The following is a 19,296-nucleotide window of genomic DNA, read 5'->3' on the forward strand; positions in this document are numbered from 1 at the left end:
ATTTAGCATAATTGTATCATGTTGGTACACAATTTAAAGAAAAATAACCACAAGAAAACATAAGCTATCAACCTGATGTATTTTCTACAACTGTGGATATCAAAATTACCTATTGTGTCGATAAATTAAACATTTCCTGCCATTCATAATATCCTTATTAGTAATTTTAGGGAATTAAATGGTGTACAGTTGACATATGAAGATGGAGAAAAATTCAAATAGGTTTAAGTTTTAGTACGAAAATCACAGTTATCGTAAATAATACACACAGCAAAGGATTATGTTGCTTGCTATATAGATAATGCCATAGTCAAAAAGAAATTAACTTAGTTTTTTTTTTAAAGCTCTGGAGTTGGTTTCTCAAAAAACTTACAATTAAGATTGATAGTAAGTCATTAAGAATTCAGTCTACTTACAATAAATACGAAAACTCCTGATCTAGGTTAAAGGTCTCTGAAGCCTATAGGTCTGTATTCATTACTTCCTCAAAGGAAAATTAACATCATATTTCATCGCCACATTTGTAAATATCTCATTATCAGAATTAAATGTGATAAAAATGATACTAAATACTTCATTCCAAAATGTTTGATCTCTTAAGGAAATAGCTTTTGTCAAGATTAAACATTTTATCCTTTCTGATTCTGTTAGGGTAAAAGTTTACTTAAGTGATTTGTTTGCAAATAGTTTGAAGCTTTGTTGTAAAAGCAAATGAGTTTAAATTGCTCCAGTCAATGGGTGGATCCAGCCCCCCCTCCCCTTTTGTGGGAAAAATTTGGTTGATTATATAGGGAATCATTGAAGCATGACTGGAGCGGGCCCCCACTTACGTCAGGCAGGCCCCCCCCATAGGAAAATTTCTGGATCCGCCACTGCTAGTATTGTAATTTTTATACATTAGTAAAATAATTTATGTATGCATACTTAAAATTTTGTGTAACTATTTCTCTATAATTGTTTGTTAAAGATAAGAAGTAATTCTCATACTGAAATATAGCCTTAGGTTGTGGTTGTTTAGCATCTTTAATCAATAAAAAATGGCTACCATAATATATTCGAGTCTGTTGGAAATGTTGTTAAACAACAATCAATCAATCAATTATATTATGACAAAGTTTCTGTCTTTTTTTGTACTGACTAAAATCAAATGCTTCTATAAATAGATAATTTGAGAAGTACAGACCTCCAAGAAAAAGATGACAAGTTCATGTCACTAGCTGAATATTACAGTTTTATGAACTGTTTGTTTATATTTTTGTTGATGTCGTCGATTTCATACACATGAGGTTTTGAAGGGATGATCTTGATTTTGTCTCATTTATCGTAAAATGTTGAGTATAACATCAAAAGTGTGGATATTTTTAATGTGCAATATAAAATACTGGTATGTGATGTTAAAGTGTATTTTGTGTCTCTCTTATATGTTATTATAATCTTTTTTCTAAAATATTTCTATATTATAGTTGGTCATTTTAATATTGTGGGTACAGATTATTGTAATTCATTTGGTTATAAATGAAATTACATTATTTTCATTTTCTTTCATCTTGCATTGGTAATTTAACTTTGATTCCAGAGAAATTGAAATTATGACCAGAGATGTATGGGGGGAGTATGATGAGAGCCATTATTTGACCTTTGAAAATTTGGGCGGAAGAAATTTTTCTGGACACTAGGATTAAGCCCTTATTTTTGCAGGAATTTTGGATTTACACTTATGGGGAATAGGGAGTTAATTATCAATTTTGGGTACAGGTGATAAATGCTTTATTTTTTACGGGAATTCATGTTTTTGTGTTAAGGTTTCCAAGGAATAATAACTGACAGACAAATATATATATTCTAAGTATGAAATTTTATTTTATTTTCAAAATTTTGGCCTTTTGTACCCTCTCCATTACCAACTTTCTATTTGGCATTTATTTCCAGTGTTGAACGTAGAATGTATAAATCATGCTAAACATGATTAATTGTAGAATATTTAAATCATGCTAAACATGATTAATTGTAGAATATTTAAATCATGCTAAACATGATTAATTGTAGAATGTTCAAATCATGCTAAAATTGATCTATCATGTCAAACTTAAAAATTTGCATTTAGTCTTTATATTAATAATAAATTTGGCAAAGCCAAGATTTCTTTTTGTATTGAATTGTGTTGTTAACATTTTATGCTTCTGTATGTAGCTTATTAATCAATTGTAAATATTTCTGAAATATTTAATACTTTGTCGTGAATGTGATGAATGATAATTTATTATTTATGTTAAAATAGTTTTACATATTGTTAGAGGATATATCAACTTATTACACAAACGTCACAATATATCTGATAGTTCTAAAGACTGATGCAGATAGTATTATCTGTATCTAATCAGTGCACCAGTAATATATATGTACAAAATGTATATTATGCTTTGCAAATTGCTTTATCAAATTCAAAAGTGCAGAAAAAACCGGATAGTGCATTTTTTTAGTGCTGTTGTAACTATAAAAAGATATTAGCCTATAGAACATTCTCAGAGAAATTATAGAATTTAAAACGCAACAATGAAAATAACTAGATATAATTCGTAAATGTAAGCTTTGGTTAAACTAAATGAAAACTCAATTTACTAAAGGGGTGCATGGCTATTCATTCTTGTAACGGGTGGTAATCTACAAATATCATACATGGAAATTATGTAAAAATGGTGGATTTTCAGAGTCCTTATTGTTTATCATAGATCTTTATATTTTAAGCTTTGTTTCATAACTGCCATTACTGTTAGTCTTACCTCAGTTTGATTATGAATGAAAGTTTTAATAGTATCATTTGTTGGAGTTATCTAAATTAAGAATTGTAATATTTCTTTACATGAATAGTGTTGCATTGTATAGAAATAACAGTTTTTCTATAAAATAAACATAAGTTAACATTCTGTAACCATGGAAATATGATTGTTTACAGCCGACCATTTACTTCATTATACATTCCTTGAAATGTTTTGATGTTAACTTTGGTTTTTAAATCAACAAGTTTTGGTCTATGTGTAGAAAGATGCAGTAACATTATTAGCTTTTCCTGGTTTTTGTGTTTGTAAAAACCCCAAATGTTTTATAGTTGTGAGAAATAAGAGAAAAGCAGTATCTAGATGAAGTTCAGTTATCACTATATTATGTTTATATATATAACTTATTTGAAGCCTAGTAGATAATCCATTTTTGAAATTTTTAGAACATAATCAGAACTTATCATGTTATAGTTGTACACAGTTTATCAAAACCTAATTTATGATTTCTGTTGGTATTTACCTTTTTGAACTTTTACCAAGGTTATGGTAAGTTGTTATTGTGAAAATGAAGGGTGTGAAAGTGTTGAATGCTATTTATTATCCATGGCATGTGTTGTGTTTTTGTTATTAAATGAATTTTAATAATGTTGGTTGTTGTATTTTTTTATCTATGAATAAATGGAGACATGGAATATTTGTCAATGAGATATAAACATAAAGACACAAGCAAACATGGAGGACATAGTTATGTACAGTAAACTACCATTTAACATACATACTCTTTCCTGGCGAGGATGTGGAATGCGGAGATATCAATTTTATGTCTTCTTGTCTCTGATTTTGATTGAATCCAGACAAATTAGTTTCTGCATCACTTAAAGCACCCAAAACAATAAATAAGAAACTTGAAATATTGGACTGTTCAAATGTTTGATTTTGAATCAATGACCACTAGCTTGTTGTTTTTGAAAAGAATGACTGTCTGATCATGAAACATGTTGTGTGGCTTTCAGAAGGGATTAAAAAGAAAATAATCTTTAACTTAACCAAATAAATTCTAAGTGTTGATCTACCCTTGTAGTTTTAAAAAGGAACTGATACAACTTTTGAAATATTTCCCTAGCTAAGCCCAGAGGTAATCAATAATTAACTAATCCCAAAAGTTTAACCTGATGTGGGACAGACTAATGGTAAAATGGAATAACAACTGACACACAGACAGAAAAAAAAATGCCATATGCTACCATAGGCAGGGCATCAAAAACAAGTGAAACTGTGAGCTACTGCTCACTGATGATACCCCCGCCACAAGTGGATAATATTAATAGTGTAAAAATATGCAAGTGTTCGGTAAACAGGAAGTTGTCAAGTGATGAATCTGAAAACGCATCACACGGTAAAGCTGACTTAAATAAATCCTGAAACCAAATTTCAGAAATCCTTGTATTGTAGTTCCTGAGAAAAATGTGACGAAAATTTTCAACTTGGCTATCATGTGTAAAATCATACAGGTGTTCGGTAAACAGGAAGTTGTCAAGTGATCAATCTGAAAACGCATCACACGGTATAGCTGACTTATATAAATCCTGAAACCAAATTTCAGAAATCCTTGTATTGTAGTTCCTGAGAAAAATGTGACAAAAATTTTCAACTTGGCTATCATGTGTAAAATCATACAAGTGTTCGGTAAACAGGAAGTTGTCAAGTGATGAATCTGAAAACGCATCACTTGGTATAGCTGACTTAGATAAACCCTGAAACCAAATTTCAGAAATCCTTGTATTGTAGTTCCTGAGAAAAATGTGACGAAAATTTTAAACTTGGCTATCAAGTGTAAAATCATACAAGTGTTCGGTTAACAGGAAGTTGTCAATTGATCAATCTGAAAACGCATCACACGGTAAAGCTGACTTAGATAAACCCTGAAACCAAATTTCAGAAATCCTTGTATTGTAGTTCCTGAGAAAAATGTGACGAAAATTTTCAACTTGGCTATCATGTGTAAAATCATACAAGTGTTCGGTAAACAGGAAGTTGTCAAGTGATCAATCTGAAAACGCATCACACGGTATGGCTGACATATATAAATGTTGATACCAAATTACAGAAAGGGTGGATGTGTTGTTCCTGAGAAAAATGTGACGAAAGTTTCATGGGACGGACTGACGGACTGACTGATGGACTGACGGACGGACTGACAGACAGAGGTAAAACAGTATACCCCCCTTTTTTAAAGCGGGGGTATAATTAAATATTTCTGGTTATATAAAATTTCATTAACCCACAACATCTTACATAAAAACAGTAGTTGTTTGTTATTCAAACATTTGAAGGTTTAAAGTCTCCTTTTCATGTGTTGTTCAGGAAGAGTCAGAATCAGTATTGTAAATTTCCTATACCGATAGGTATTAAAATATCAAATACTTCCAAGTAAAAGAAGAGTTTGGTATTACAAATATTTTTATTTTGAAACCATATTGTTTCAGCATGGTATTAGTTTAGCACCATTATTAGTTGATGATGTTTATAAACAATTATTTATTATATGATATGATGTTTACAATCAGTCTTTGTACACAATAAATGATACATGGATTGTCAATGGATGGTAAATATGATAATAGGCTTTTTATGGTTATATGGTTAAGATGATCTCAGTTGTGTAAAGGTCAAGATTCAATCAAGAGGTCAATTTATCTTGCTTAAATCTCATCTGCCAATATGACGTTACGAAAAGAAAGGTCACCATGACTGTTGATGTCACTTAGAAAGACCATATCTTTTTTGAAATCACAGGAAAAAAAGTTTGCCTATGTAAGGTATAACATTAGAGAACCATATTCCACCATTGAAATCTTGTGCATAATACTTCCATACTTTTAAAAGGTAAAATATCAATATTTAGAACACAACTCAAGCCATACTTCTTAAAATTTGATAATATTCAGTCTCAAGATGAGTACCAAACTTTCCCTGAATACTGTAAATTCAGAAATTATTGCGTGAGTTTATTATTGCGATTTTGTCATTTTAGATTTAAATGCGATTTTAATTTTAAAGATTTTGAGAAAACCCTGTTAAAATCATTATAAAATATTTCAAAATGCGCGTTTAAGTTATTGCATTTACAACTCTGTCGCATTTTCTGCAATAATAAAAACCTCGCAATAATTTCTGAATTTACAGTAGTTGTATTTTTTGTTTAATCTCATAAAATAAGTAAATTTTCTCTACACTACAGTTAAATTTCAAATATTTAAAACACTTGGTAAGCCTCACATTTTAAATTTCAAATTTTAAATTTATGCCTTAAGAAATATCTTTGATATCTTACTTATTGCAGTGTTAGAAGTAATATATACCGTCTTCAATTGAAAAAATAATTTTGTTTTGATGGTGATAAACCATACTTCAAGTATATTTTGTACTTTCCATTCTACTATGGTTTTCTATGATGCAAAATAAGTAATAAGCCATGTATAAAACAGCTTGGTCTCAATGTGATAAATTTAAACCAATTATTAAATTCTATAAAAATAAAAATTTCTGAACAAAAAACACAATAGATTAATTTACAATAATGAACACAATGTACACCGAGCACTAAACTCCATAACAAAATAAATATAAAACAATATTACATACATCATACAATAACTTTAAACTTAATGTGCCTTGAATATACATGTACCATCATCCTCCAAAAGTGACAATTAAGAAACCAAAATTAATTTTGTATAAACAAAATTTGAACCTGAATCCCAATCTACGATTTCGGACAATAATCTTCCAGTAATAATATCATGTCTGGCAAATATGATGGTTTATGTTTATGCATTGAAATTCATGCAGTTTTTGTTTAATATATATGATAACATGTTCACTGTAAATGCTTTTTATGATTATAATGAAAATGACTTTCTAACACAAAAAAATATTTTACCGTGACTTTAAATCAAGGACATATTATTTTGGAGGATCATGGTCATTTTAGACATCAGCAATTAATAAAAGTTTTGATTCAGTGACACAAACAACAGAATAATACAAAGTATTCATAGTTTCTTCCAAGCCTACTTCATTGTGTTAAAAACCCTGTTAATTTACTGACAAATATTTTGCTTGAAATTTTGTGAAATCTTTATGGAGCATTCTGGTTAAACCCTAGTTTATGGATAAATGTTTTACAGTAATAATGTTTCAGTCATACACACATGTTTTGGACAACTGAACAAGACCCTAATGAACAGTCAAGGTCACCTAGTAAATTTTTTATTAACTGGCTTTTGCTCCTGTTCATAAAAGTAAATGAAGAAATTGTTCACTTTGCTAAAAGAGCACAACTCTTGTAACAATAATTTTTCAATCTGATCGATATACCTGATATATGATTAAATGTTTAAAACATTTCTGCTGTAAAACAAAATACCTTTAACATTATTTATCTCATTCTATTCAACTGCACATTTTATGATAAAACAAGAATGTGTCCAAAGTACACAGATGCCCCACTCACACTTTCCTTTTGCATGTTCCATTGACTGTGAAATTGGGTATTAATCTAATTTGGCATTAAAATTAGAAAGATTATACTGTAGGGAACATATGTACTAAGTTTCAAGTTGATTGGACTTCAATTTCATCAAAAACTACCTTGACCAAAAACTTTAACCTGAAACTCCCACTTTCATTTTCTATGTTCAGTGGACCGTGAAATTGAAGTCAAAAGTCTAATTTGGCTTTAAAATTAGAAAGATCATCTCATAAGCAACAAGTGTACTAAGTTTCAAGTTGATTGGACTTCAGCTTCATCAAAAACTACCTTGACCAAAAACTTTAACCTGAACGGACGCACAGACGGACGAACGGAGCCACAGACCAGAAAACATAATGCCCCTCTACTATCATAGGTGGGGCATAAAAATTAATTATTAAATAAGATGGTTAACATTTTTTAAATTTTGCTTCATAACCAATTACACTATAATGATAATAATAATTATAATAAAACAATATTTAAAAGCACTAAAATATTTCATAACAACAAAACAAAACATAATAATCTATAAAACAACAGAATAGTATCACATTAAGTATATAGCTAATAACAATAACAGACCTTTTCACAATGACACTGATACTTATGTAATTATCTACTTTTTAAGGGAAACGGTTCCATTTTTACTGTGAAGTCCTTTTATCTTTTTATACAACAAAATTTCAAAAAATGTCCTGATGAATGTATCAAAATGATAGAATATTTTTATTAAATGACATCTGTAAATCGATAATTCATCACTGGCCTTTTCTATGGCAAAAGACTATTTTCAAATTACTAACTCTTTTTTAAACCAGTTACCTAATTTGTGGTTCGACATCCTGGTACTCGGTCAAGTGAGAGCAACTTAAACAAGTAAAATCAAGTTTACAATCGGTCGCTCTTAATTGACCCAGTACATGCCTTCCACTGCTGAGAAGGAAACCTTGTCTTAAAATTATATAATACAGTGTCAAAAGCTGGCAATATTGAAATAGTCTGTTGAAAGCATCAAGTATGCTTCTAAAATAAGTCATGTATGTTTCTGTATATATTTCATATGTAAAACTTGAACAATCTTTAAGTATTATATTTATAAGTATTTTGATTACAAATTTGAGACAGAGTTAGTCAATGAGTAATGAGATCATGATCTTTATAAAATATAGGTGGTCCTCTTTATACAATACAATGCTTCTCATTCAGATGGCAAGCATACTCTATCATGAGTTCAATGTTTTAACAATTTAAAACCAACTTCTCAAAACACTCCTGATACATTATGAAACACAGTTACTGCTACAAATGTGACTGTTCACTTTCAGTGTTCTCATAAGATTCATTACTTGAAGATGAATGTGATGAGTCTCTTTTAGAAATGTCTTCTACGTCTTCAGGAATTTCAGCCATTACAACTTTGGACAATACATGAATCCACCTATAAAAAAACAAGATATATATAACTTTTGCCAATACAAGGGTTCGTTAAATATCAACGCTACAATGTAGATTTAATCTACTGAACTTATAGCTAGCCTACTCATTAAATAAATCTGGATAGCCTAAAAAAAAATAATACTATCTAGAGAATCAAAAATGGCTTCAGATAGGTTATAAATAATACAGTCATTTGGTAAGCCCAGCTAAGTAGCATATCGTAAAACATATATATTTACTGTAAACCAACTTATTTTGGCGTGTACTTTATTTCGCGTTTTACCCTTTCTTGACCACTTCGCGGCTATTAAATTACGTGATTATCTGATTTACTTGGTGAAGTTTATTAAGGAAAGATCAAAGATTGACATCTTCGCAACGATTTATATTTGCGTTATTTTTCTACTCGCGAAAGTCGCGAAAATAAGTTGGTTTACAGTATGTAAGACATAACGGCTGTACTAGCTGCTAACATATTGAATGCAACCCTGATATACATATTGCCATTTAGCATATCAGCTGACTTTTAGAGTACCTGTTCTTTTACAATCTTGTTGAAATACAATTTCTGTGTTCACTTATAACAGTCTAATATCAGTCACATATATTGTTTGATTGATGTTTAATGTTACTTTCAAGACTATTGTGCTATTTTGCGGAAGTCAGTTTTTCTTGGTGGAAGAAGCCAGAGTTCCTAGAGAAAATTACCGACCATACATTGCTTGACTTACCTTTCTTTACTGGTGGTGGTCTCTGATGACAAATAAAGATTTGTTTTTTTATTATGTGATATTTTAAATAAGTTCTCCCTATCTAGATGTTCTACTTTATCTACATCTTCTACCACATGTCCAGGGAGGGGTAAACTTGTAATAGCATAGGGATCCTAAAATATATAAACAAGATCTGTCATTTAAAGCAAGATTTAACTAGAGGGATCATACCATTAATAAAAAAAATTGTAAGGGTTTCACGGAACCCATTGTCTTGCTAAAAATTTGAAAGAAAGCATTGAAAATAGTTCACTATTGGTGGATAAATAAGTCAATGATATGATATACAATGAAAACTGAAGAGAATAGAACCATAAACATTTATAAATTCACCTCATATTGCACGAACACATACTTTTAGCTAGTATATTACCTATTTCATTTTAATAAGCTGTTTAAATGGGATGGTAAGTTATGCTATATATATATATGAGATTCCAAGTATTAACAGAAAATAACCTGATGAGCTTTAAAAGTATACATGACAAAGTTATGATGGACAGCCACCCATCTCCTGTGCCAGCTCTTCCCTTTATCTGTACTTATATGTAAATATCCTGAGAGTACTGAGGGGTCGCTGGCATTTATCTGAAAATAAACAAAACATTTTTGATACAGTTTTATATGGAAAAGTAAAACAATTTCTTAAAATGTAAAAAAAAATGCAATTTCAAATGGATTATTTCATAGAGCAGTGAGGCCCCTCATGGGGGGTCCTAGTAATGGTTTATTCCTTGAATGCCAACATCCTTTGATCTACCGACAATTTACCTGTAAAATTATGTTGGCATTCGAGGAATAGGTGCAATAGTTATCACAACAAAAGTGGATGCTTTTCAAAACAATCATTCTGATTAAACAGAAAGGTAAATTCCAGGTAGTTAAATCACATTGACTTTCATGTTTGTAAAAATGTTGAAAATTCATTCAACTGCTTGAACCAATATGCTCTTCTCTAAACTTTGAAATTGTTGCATCACTAGGTCTTTGGACTTTGATGCTTTTTTCAATATTTCTATAGTTTTGTGTGCTGTAATTTTCTCCTATTTTATTTGATAGAATTTCTCAGAACTTTGTATATTCTTATACTTTTTTCATAGCATAAAAAGAAGAACTTTTTGAATAATGTTTTTTGTTTGCAGAGAGAACACAGAAAACAATACATATAACATATTAAAGTAAACAGATAAGCAGATTGAAAAAAGCACTTTAAATCTTCAAGTGTGAATAAATATGGTTGAATATTTTATAATACAAGCCATTTTCATTTAACAGTCTATTACAAGTGTAAAATTTAATAAATTATTGTTCAATCAAAAAAGTTAATAAAGTTTATATTTACTAATAAAATATGCAATGTGATATGGATTTAGATGATAAAATCTATTATATCCTTTTTTGAGTTTGAAATAATTGTATTTTACTAGAATTTCTTTTTTTTTTTTTTTAAATATGTCTTATGTTAAGAAATATTTCCATTCCCAAAATATTTATTTTAATAAAAAGTAGTAAAAATATTTTTATTTTCTTAAATCTATAGAATTCATGATACTTTTAACCCCAAAATCTTCTATATTTTCTTATCAAAAATGATTAAATGTTGCAATTTTATCAAGTTCTCTAATTAGGTTTTACAGTTTAATACTTATATAATCATTTTAATAGTTATAAAAACACCTATTGTTCTTATACAAACATCTATTGAAATATTTTTGTTGGCATTCAAGGAATAGGTAACATATAAAATGTTGGCATTCGAGGAAGACACCCTAGTAATCACATAATCACCATTTTTTTGCCAATATAATCACATAATCATTAAATATTTGCTTATCTTTAGTAATCAAATAATCATAAACTAAAAATACAGTCCTAGGTAATCAAATAATCATGAAATATTTGGCTTTATAATCAAATAATCATTAAAAAAACGGCCAAGTAATCACATAATCAAAAAACCCATGAGGGCCCTCAGCAGTTTGTTATAACACAAACAAAAATAATCATTAGAAAAATACTATAGTACATGTATTGACAGTGGTAAAAAAATCAAAGATGGATAAATAAATCATTAGATGAATAAAGCATAGTGGAAATATTCACACAGGAAAAAAACTGAGGTTATCATAAACTAATACATTGTCAACACCACAGCTGTCCAAAATATCATGCCATTGTCTCAATTTTTGGGCTTTGTTGAAGTGAGACCAAAAAAATATTAACTCTAGTATTATTTTTTTTAGTGTCACTGATTTGCCTCTTTGACATATACCCCATATCTATTTTGATTCATACAAATTGAATTCATTCATGAAATAAAACTCCTACACACACTTCACAAATTTAAAACCAAACAAACTTGGTGCATGATTTTCTTGATGCTTTGAAGACCCATTGGTGGTCTTAGGCTTATTTACATCTGTTGGTCAGGTGGTTGTCTTTTTGACAAATTCCCCATTTCCATTCTCATTTTATTAACATGGTGGCCTTAGGCTTATTATATCTTTTGGTCAGTTGGTTGCCTCTTTGACATATTCCCCATTTCCATTCTCAATTTATTAACATGGTGGCCGTAGGCTTATTATATCTTTTGGTCAGGTGGTTGTTTCTTTAACATATTCCCCATTTCCATTCTCAATTTATTAACATGGTGGCCTTAGGCTTATTATATCTTTTGGTCAGGTGGTTGTCTCTTTAACATATTCCCCATTTCCATTCTCAATTTATTAACATGGTGGCCTTAGGCTCATTATATCATTTGGTCAGTTGGTTGCCTCTTTGACATATTCCCCATTTCCATTCTCATTTTATTAACATGGTGGCCTTAGGCTTATTATATCATTTGGTCAGGTGGTTGCCTCTTTGACATATTCCCCATTTCCATTCTATTCTCAATTTATTAACATGGTGGCCTTAGGCTTATTATATCTTTTGGTCAGGTGGTTGTCTCTTTAACATATTCCCCATTTCCATTCTCAATTTATTAACATGGTGGCCTTAGGCTTATTATATCTTTTGGTCAGGTGGTTGTCTCTTTGACATATTCCCCATTTCCATTCTCATTTTATTAACATGGTGGCCTTAGGCTTATTTACATCTTTTGGTCAGGTGGTTGTCTCTTTGACATATTCCCCGTTTCCATTCTCAATTTATAAGTGTAACATATACCTGTAAAATGTTTTTCTTTTTGCTTGATGATTTATCATGTGTTGGTGTGACTGGTTCCTCATCATCATTTCGTAGGAGATGGTAACAGTCATCACAGACACGATTTAAATGATTGTTGTCATATCGTAAAGGCACTTTTTTGGAAGAACATCTGCCACACACAACCTGTAAGTTTAACAATGTTCTTATTTAGTTTGATTATGAAATTTCAAACATTGACATTGAAAAAATTTATACCTAGTGAAATAGATATAATATTATATCATATGTTGTTTGTTTAGCTAATAAGAGTTCTTAGATCTATCAATATTTCATCAAATAAAACACACAAAATCCATGTTAAGTCATATTAAACAGATATGGTGGAAATAGAGAGAATAAGAGCAGAAATTGCTACTTATAATTAGAACTGGATAATTCATATGCCATACACAAAAAGCATGCCAATCTTTTGCTTCTTTGTTAATCAAAATATCAACGTTTAAAATTGTGTGTCAAACGATATAAAGAAAAACAAGAATGTGTCCACAGTACACGGATGCCCCACTCGCACTATCATTTTCTATGTTTAGTGGACAGTGAAATTGGAACAAATTCTCAAATTTGGCATTAAAATTAGAATGATCTTATCAAAGGGAACATGTATACTAAGTTTCAAGTTGATTGGACTTCTACTTTATCAAAAACTACCTTGACCAAAAACTTTAACCTGAAATTTGCACTATCATTTTCTATGATCAGTGAACCTTAAAATTGGGGTCAAAACTCTAATTTGGCATTAAAATTAGAAAGATCATATCACTTAGGGCACATGTATACTAAGTTTCAAGTTGATTGGACTTCAACTTCATCAAAAACTACCTTGACCAAAAACTTTAACCTGAAGCGGGACAGACGGACAAACAGACGGACGGACGGACGGACGAACAGACGGACGGACGAACAGACGGACGGACGGACGGACGAACAGACGAACGGACGCACAGACCAGAAAACATAATGCCCCTCTACTATTGTAGGTGGGGCATAAAAATTCAATAAGATACTAACGTTCTGGTCCAGAAATGTTTAAATAATTATAGATTATCTTGATCATCTCAAAGAGAAATCAATTGAGTTGAGATGACCAATGATAATCTGTTTATCAGTATTTTACCTATGACGACGTGTTCAATTTCATTAGCAACGCCACATGCCTCTATAGTTTCTAGCGATAATTTTCCATCTCAAGCAAGTAGCATGTTATGAAAAATTATCACAAAAAAAGGATCAAAGGAAAAATGCACAAAACAGCAATAAAAACAATTATTTGACTTTGAGGTCAAATATTACAAATATGTATTGCTCACTTTTTCTTTGATAATGCAATGCTTAATATCTTAAAGTTTATGTTTCTTAGAAAATAAAATTTGACCTAAAAATGGACTATTCTTATAAAGATAATATTATGACATTGAAGTCAAAATGCCCCTGTATTGATGTCATCTGAATATAGTTTAACTTACGTCACCACAAGCTCTACAGTGATGTCGCCGTCGAATGGCGGTAAATTTAGCCACACATTTCATACACATTGTGACCTCGTCATCTTTGATCCATTTAGGTGCAACTTTTCCTAACTCCACATCGGTCATCTGGAATAAAATAATTATGTATAATTTATTTAAGTAAAAACAACCTAGTGCATGTACATATCAAATCAATAGAGATACTTTTAATTGGGTATGAAATTATGTGATTTTACTACAAATACATATATATCACTTGAATTACATGATGATTTAAATTGAGAATGGAAAAGGGGAATGTGTCAAAGAGACAACAACCCAACCAAAGAGCAGAAAACATTACATTTGTACAAAATTTGGTATTAAACATTGAAAAGAATCTTACCCCTTCATTCAATATTAGTGTAGTTGTATATTTTGATAAGAGTCTAACCTCTGTGTTAGATCAAAACAGTGAAATTATCTTACCTCCCATAAATTTCCAGGAAATGAAGTAATTAAAGAACTTTTGTGAGCACGCTCACATACCCCACGTCTTCATATTGTCACTATAGAAACAAAATCTCACTTCGCAAGTAAAATGAACACAATCAAATGCAATTTCCCGTCGATATGCACAACTACATAGTATGTCCTTATTATCTGAAAAGGTTTCATGAAATTCTGTTGTGTGGTTTGAGAGGAGTTGCGATGACAAACTGTTGCAGTAGTACATTAAAGTAAATAAGGTAAAAGGGGCGTTACTCCTAGAAAAAAAATTGAATCGAAATTTCCCGTCGATATGCACAACTACATAGTATGTTCTTATTATCTGAAAAGGTTTTGTGAAATTCTGTTGTTTGGTTTGAGAGGAGTTGGGATGACAAACTGTTGCAGTAGTACATTAAAGTAAATAAGTTCAAAGGGGCGTAACTCCTAGAAAAAAATTAATCCCAATTTTCCGTAGATATGCACACCTACATAGTATGTCCTTATTATCTGAAAAGGTTTCGTGAAATTCTGTTGTGTGGTTTGAGAGGAGTTGCGATGAATAGAAACAGGACTGACGGACGGACGGGTCATAACATTATACCCTCTGCAGCATGTTGCGTGGGGTATAAATATGGTGGTAAGAGGGCATGTTTTATCTGAATATTGGGTTAGTAGTGGTGAAACATCCCTTTTTAAAAAAAAACCATGACAGTGAGGAAATTTCTGAAACATTTCACCTAAACTACAGTTGAAAAATATTGACCATGAACGACTGAAAAAAATGCAGAAAACACATTAAAGCTAGCAAGTGGTTATTGCTGGTTTTTGTTTTTATTTAGACTGCAGGGCTTTCCATTGAAGCCAGTAGCCGGCGGAAATCCGCTGTTTACGGTGGCTTCAAGTGCTGGCTACGTCACTGACAAAAATAAATTCAAAAAGAAAAAAAAATCTTTTTCAAATGTTAACAGGCAGCCTAGAGACGTAATGTCGCGGTCATGATTAACAAGGGTGAAAAGTCAGTGTTTACCTTGGGCTAAATATAGTTCACAACTTCATCAAAAACTACCTTGACCAAAAACTTTAACCTTAAACTTGCACTATTATTTTCTATGTTCAGTGGACCGTGAAATTGGGGTCAAAAGTCTAATTTGGCAATTAAATTAGAAAGATCATATCATAGGGAACATGTGTACTAAGTTTGAAGTTGATTGGACTTCAACTTCATCAAAAACTACCTTGACCAAAAACTTTAACCTGAACGAACGGAGGGAAAGACGGACAGACCAGAAAACATAATGCCCCTCTACTATCGTAGGTGGGGCATAAAAATGGTAATATGAACAATGAAATTAGGTGCCAGGAGAATGCGAAAATGCAAGATTTTGCTCTATTTATGCCAGAGCCTCTGGGGGACTTGAGCGGCCCCCATACCCCCTGCCGTAAGGCACCAAGCTGTAAGCTTGGTGGGCGTCCAGCTTCCCCAAACGCAGGTTATAGCCGCCTATAATTTTAATTGAGCCTTCTATTTCAATTTCAAGGGAAAGCCCTGAGACTGATGGAAGCTTCTTAATATTGAAGACTTTATCACTTTGACAGGTCACTAGTCTAAATGTTACATGTTAAGTTGATTTCCTCTCACCCCACACAGATCTTACTGACCCATTAAATATCATATAAGGTCCTTATCACACTGTGTAACTAAATATATATAGTTAGGAAACTTACCCCTTTACTATTTCTTTGAATTTCTGTTGATTTTAACGACTGTCTTCTTTTATATTTTTCTATTGTTTTTCTTATGGTCTGAAATTAGAATGAATGTAAACAATGAAATACGGCATATTTCTGATACAATAAAGAAAGTAAGCTACTGTGGATTAATGATCATTGTTGTGATACCAATTTTCATGAATTTCATGAGTAAAGATAAACCACAAATTTAAATGCCTAACAAAGAACACCTTTTCTACAGGCCTGATTGGGGACTTTTACTCAACCACCATATCTAATATCCATGAAAATACCATTATTTCCAAAATCACGAAAATTGGCATACAGGAAATTAACTGAATCAACCGTACAAGAGTGCAATAAAATATACAATGAAAGCAATGCACTTATTTTATAGGATTTTCATTTTTTCTAGATAATATTCTTATAATAATACAGTAATACAAAAAAAAATATTTAAAGAGAGTACAATGTATAAATTTTAGAAAAACAAATAATTAAAGTTCAAAATAGAAACTTGTTTATTGTTAAAAAGCTGATTTTGACCTTGAAATGTCTACTGTTTTTTATCAATTGATTGATAACTTATTGACAAATACCCTACATCCTATTTTTTATTATTATCTATTCCAGATATTAGATAGCAGTACATACCTCACACCAACCTGATGGCTCACCATTGGAATTTCTGCAAATGAAAAAGGCATAATAATTTTCGTTTTTAATATACTAGAAGATTCCAACAAAATAATGGTACAATTGAGCAAGTTTTGAGGGTTTAAATTTTGCAGGCAGCACGTCAACTGAGCACATGCTAAAGCGTATAAGACACAGAGGAATAACTGTCTCCCAATATGGATATTTTCTGAAAAATTAGTGTTTTCTGTGGAAAAATATTGTTTCAAAGACAAATTTAGGAAGTACAAAACACTACAGTTATATGTCGTATCACAAATATTGACTTCATTCAATGTATGGTTTCAGAGGAGTTAGGGTTAAAAAAAATCAGTCTCTAACTTTAGAAGTATAGATACCAAGACATACAGTATACTTCTGTGTACTTTAAGCAATTAGACTAAAAAGAACATCTATTACTTTATCTCTTTGTTAACAATATTTTTTTCTTTAATGCTAATGCTTAGCTGAGAAGCATCAACTGTTGATTTTAAAGCCTTTGGTTTACTTGTAAGAAATTGTTGGTTAAACTCGGTAAACAATTTTAGGATAGAGAAATGGATTATCTCCCACTATCTTATTGTACAATACATTGTACCGTCATTAGTTTTTTGTAACCTATTTCTTGGTACAAGGAAGGACACATCAGAAAATTATAACATTATAATTGCATTTTATTCTATAAAGACCCATAAACAAATTAAAGGTTTTAATATGTGAAATATAAAAAACATAGTTTACATATTTGCTTTTCGTTTATTATTTCATTCTTAAAATAGTCTGCTAGTTTTCTTGTTTGAATTGTTTTACATTTTCCATTTCAGAGCCTTTTATAGCTGACTGTGATGTATGGCCTTTGCTCATTATTGAAGAACTTAGTGACCGTAAGTTGTCAATTTCTATATCATTTGTTCTATTGTGGAGAGTTGTCTCATTGACAATCATATCACTTTTATATAAACATATGAATTCACTGCTAGTAACAATTAATTACATTAATATAAGGTCTATGACTTACTCATCTAAGAACTGTATTATTTTCTGTCTACTTTTGACATAGAATGTATTAGGAATATCTATACTCTCTCCGTCTAGTATCTGAAATAAACAAGTATATACAATACAGTATAAGCTTGCTTTCTAAGGAAGATCTTTCATACTACATTAAGTGTTAAAATTATACCATTATCATTGGGTTTTTTTTAATTGAGGTTTGATTTCCGTTCCCCAAAAGGTAATACATTTGTATCTCTATGACAAAATTTGACAGCTTTACCAATCACAAATGGCATGTTAGTTTTTCATGATGCCATGGTAAACAATATTAAAATTTTGTTCCTCAGATTTCCTTAATATACACAACAAATTATTGGTTTATATCAATATTTTAATGCTAGTAAAATGGTATAATAATAAATCAAGCATGCTTTGTTAGTTAGGCAGGTTCCCCTCCCCATACAAGGTAATTGAAACTTAATTTGCTTTTTAATCCTAAACAAGAGATTACTTGTTGAAAAGGAATTCAAATTGCTTTCCATATAATTCAGATTTTTAGAAGGCTGTTGATTATGCCTCATACATTTTATATGACACTATTTTGAGATTGCTCTGAAGTCTTATCAATCTCTGACTAATATGACACCTTATGTAAGAAGTTTAGAATCCTAGTATTTAAGCAATTTTTAAAAAGTAAAGTTATTAAAATAAATTCAAGGTACAGATATTCAACTTAAGTGTTAAAGATCAAATAACCCACAATATCAAAAGTAATATCATTTGTACATGTATAAATAAACATAATTTCAAATGTTGACAACCTTTTAACCTAAAATGTCCCTACAATCCAGTTACCATGACAATGCCAACAACTATATCCATGCAAAAACATCTTATATATTGAAACATGCTAAAGATTTACTAATTATACGATCACGCACCATCTCCAAATATGTAATTATATAGGTCATACACCATGCAATTCTGGGTACAGGTGTGGATGTTTACAAAAGGATAGGTCAATTCACAACTAACTGTCCTGTTTTTCTTAAAATCATTAAAAAAAGAAATAAAATACCATTCATTGATACAATCATAATAAGGCGCTGTTTTTCTTCTTAAATCTCCTTAAAAATAAGGTATTTCCGAGTCTAGTACAGCAAATAAGAGAAACCATTAAAAAATCAGAAATAAAATTTAAGTCAAAAATGGTTAATGGTGCA

At 30.7% G+C, this 19,296-nt stretch overlaps 1 protein-coding gene and 1 long non-coding RNA gene across 7 annotated transcripts in view; one reads left to right on the forward strand and one right to left on the reverse strand.

The window, feature by feature from the left end:
• The first annotated feature begins 428 nt into the window (after positions 1-428).
• LOC134727820 (uncharacterized) lies at positions 429-3,422 on the forward strand. The gene is made up of 2 exons (XR_010108760.1): positions 429-2,696; positions 2,746-3,422. It is a non-coding gene; the product is annotated as an uncharacterized LOC134727820 (long non-coding RNA).
• Positions 3,423-5,219: 1,797 nt separating this feature from the next.
• Positions 5,220-19,296, reverse strand: part of LOC134727826 (FYVE, RhoGEF and PH domain-containing protein 2-like) — a 55,213-nt gene continuing 41,136 nt past the window's right edge. For all 6 annotated transcript variants that reach the window (XM_063592226.1, XM_063592219.1, XM_063592241.1 and 3 more), the window contains 8 exons: positions 18,096-18,175; positions 17,057-17,090; positions 16,397-16,474; positions 14,198-14,326; positions 12,693-12,857; positions 9,984-10,112; positions 9,483-9,637; positions 5,220-8,752 (listed from right to left, as the gene is read on the reverse strand). In XM_063592226.1, the coding sequence (XP_063448296.1) occupies positions 8,614-8,752; positions 9,483-9,637; positions 9,984-10,112; positions 12,693-12,857; positions 14,198-14,326; positions 16,397-16,474; positions 17,057-17,090; positions 18,096-18,175 (909 nt within the window). In that variant the 3' untranslated portion in view covers positions 5,220-8,613. The remainder of the gene's footprint in view (positions 8,753-9,482; positions 9,638-9,983; positions 10,113-12,692; positions 12,858-14,197; positions 14,327-16,396; positions 16,475-17,056; positions 17,091-18,095; positions 18,176-19,296) is intronic.

This window comes from Mytilus trossulus, chromosome 1, assembly GCF_036588685.1.
Source record: "Mytilus trossulus isolate FHL-02 chromosome 1, PNRI_Mtr1.1.1.hap1, whole genome shotgun sequence".
Lineage (NCBI taxonomy): Eukaryota > Metazoa > Mollusca > Bivalvia > Mytilida > Mytilidae > Mytilus > Mytilus trossulus.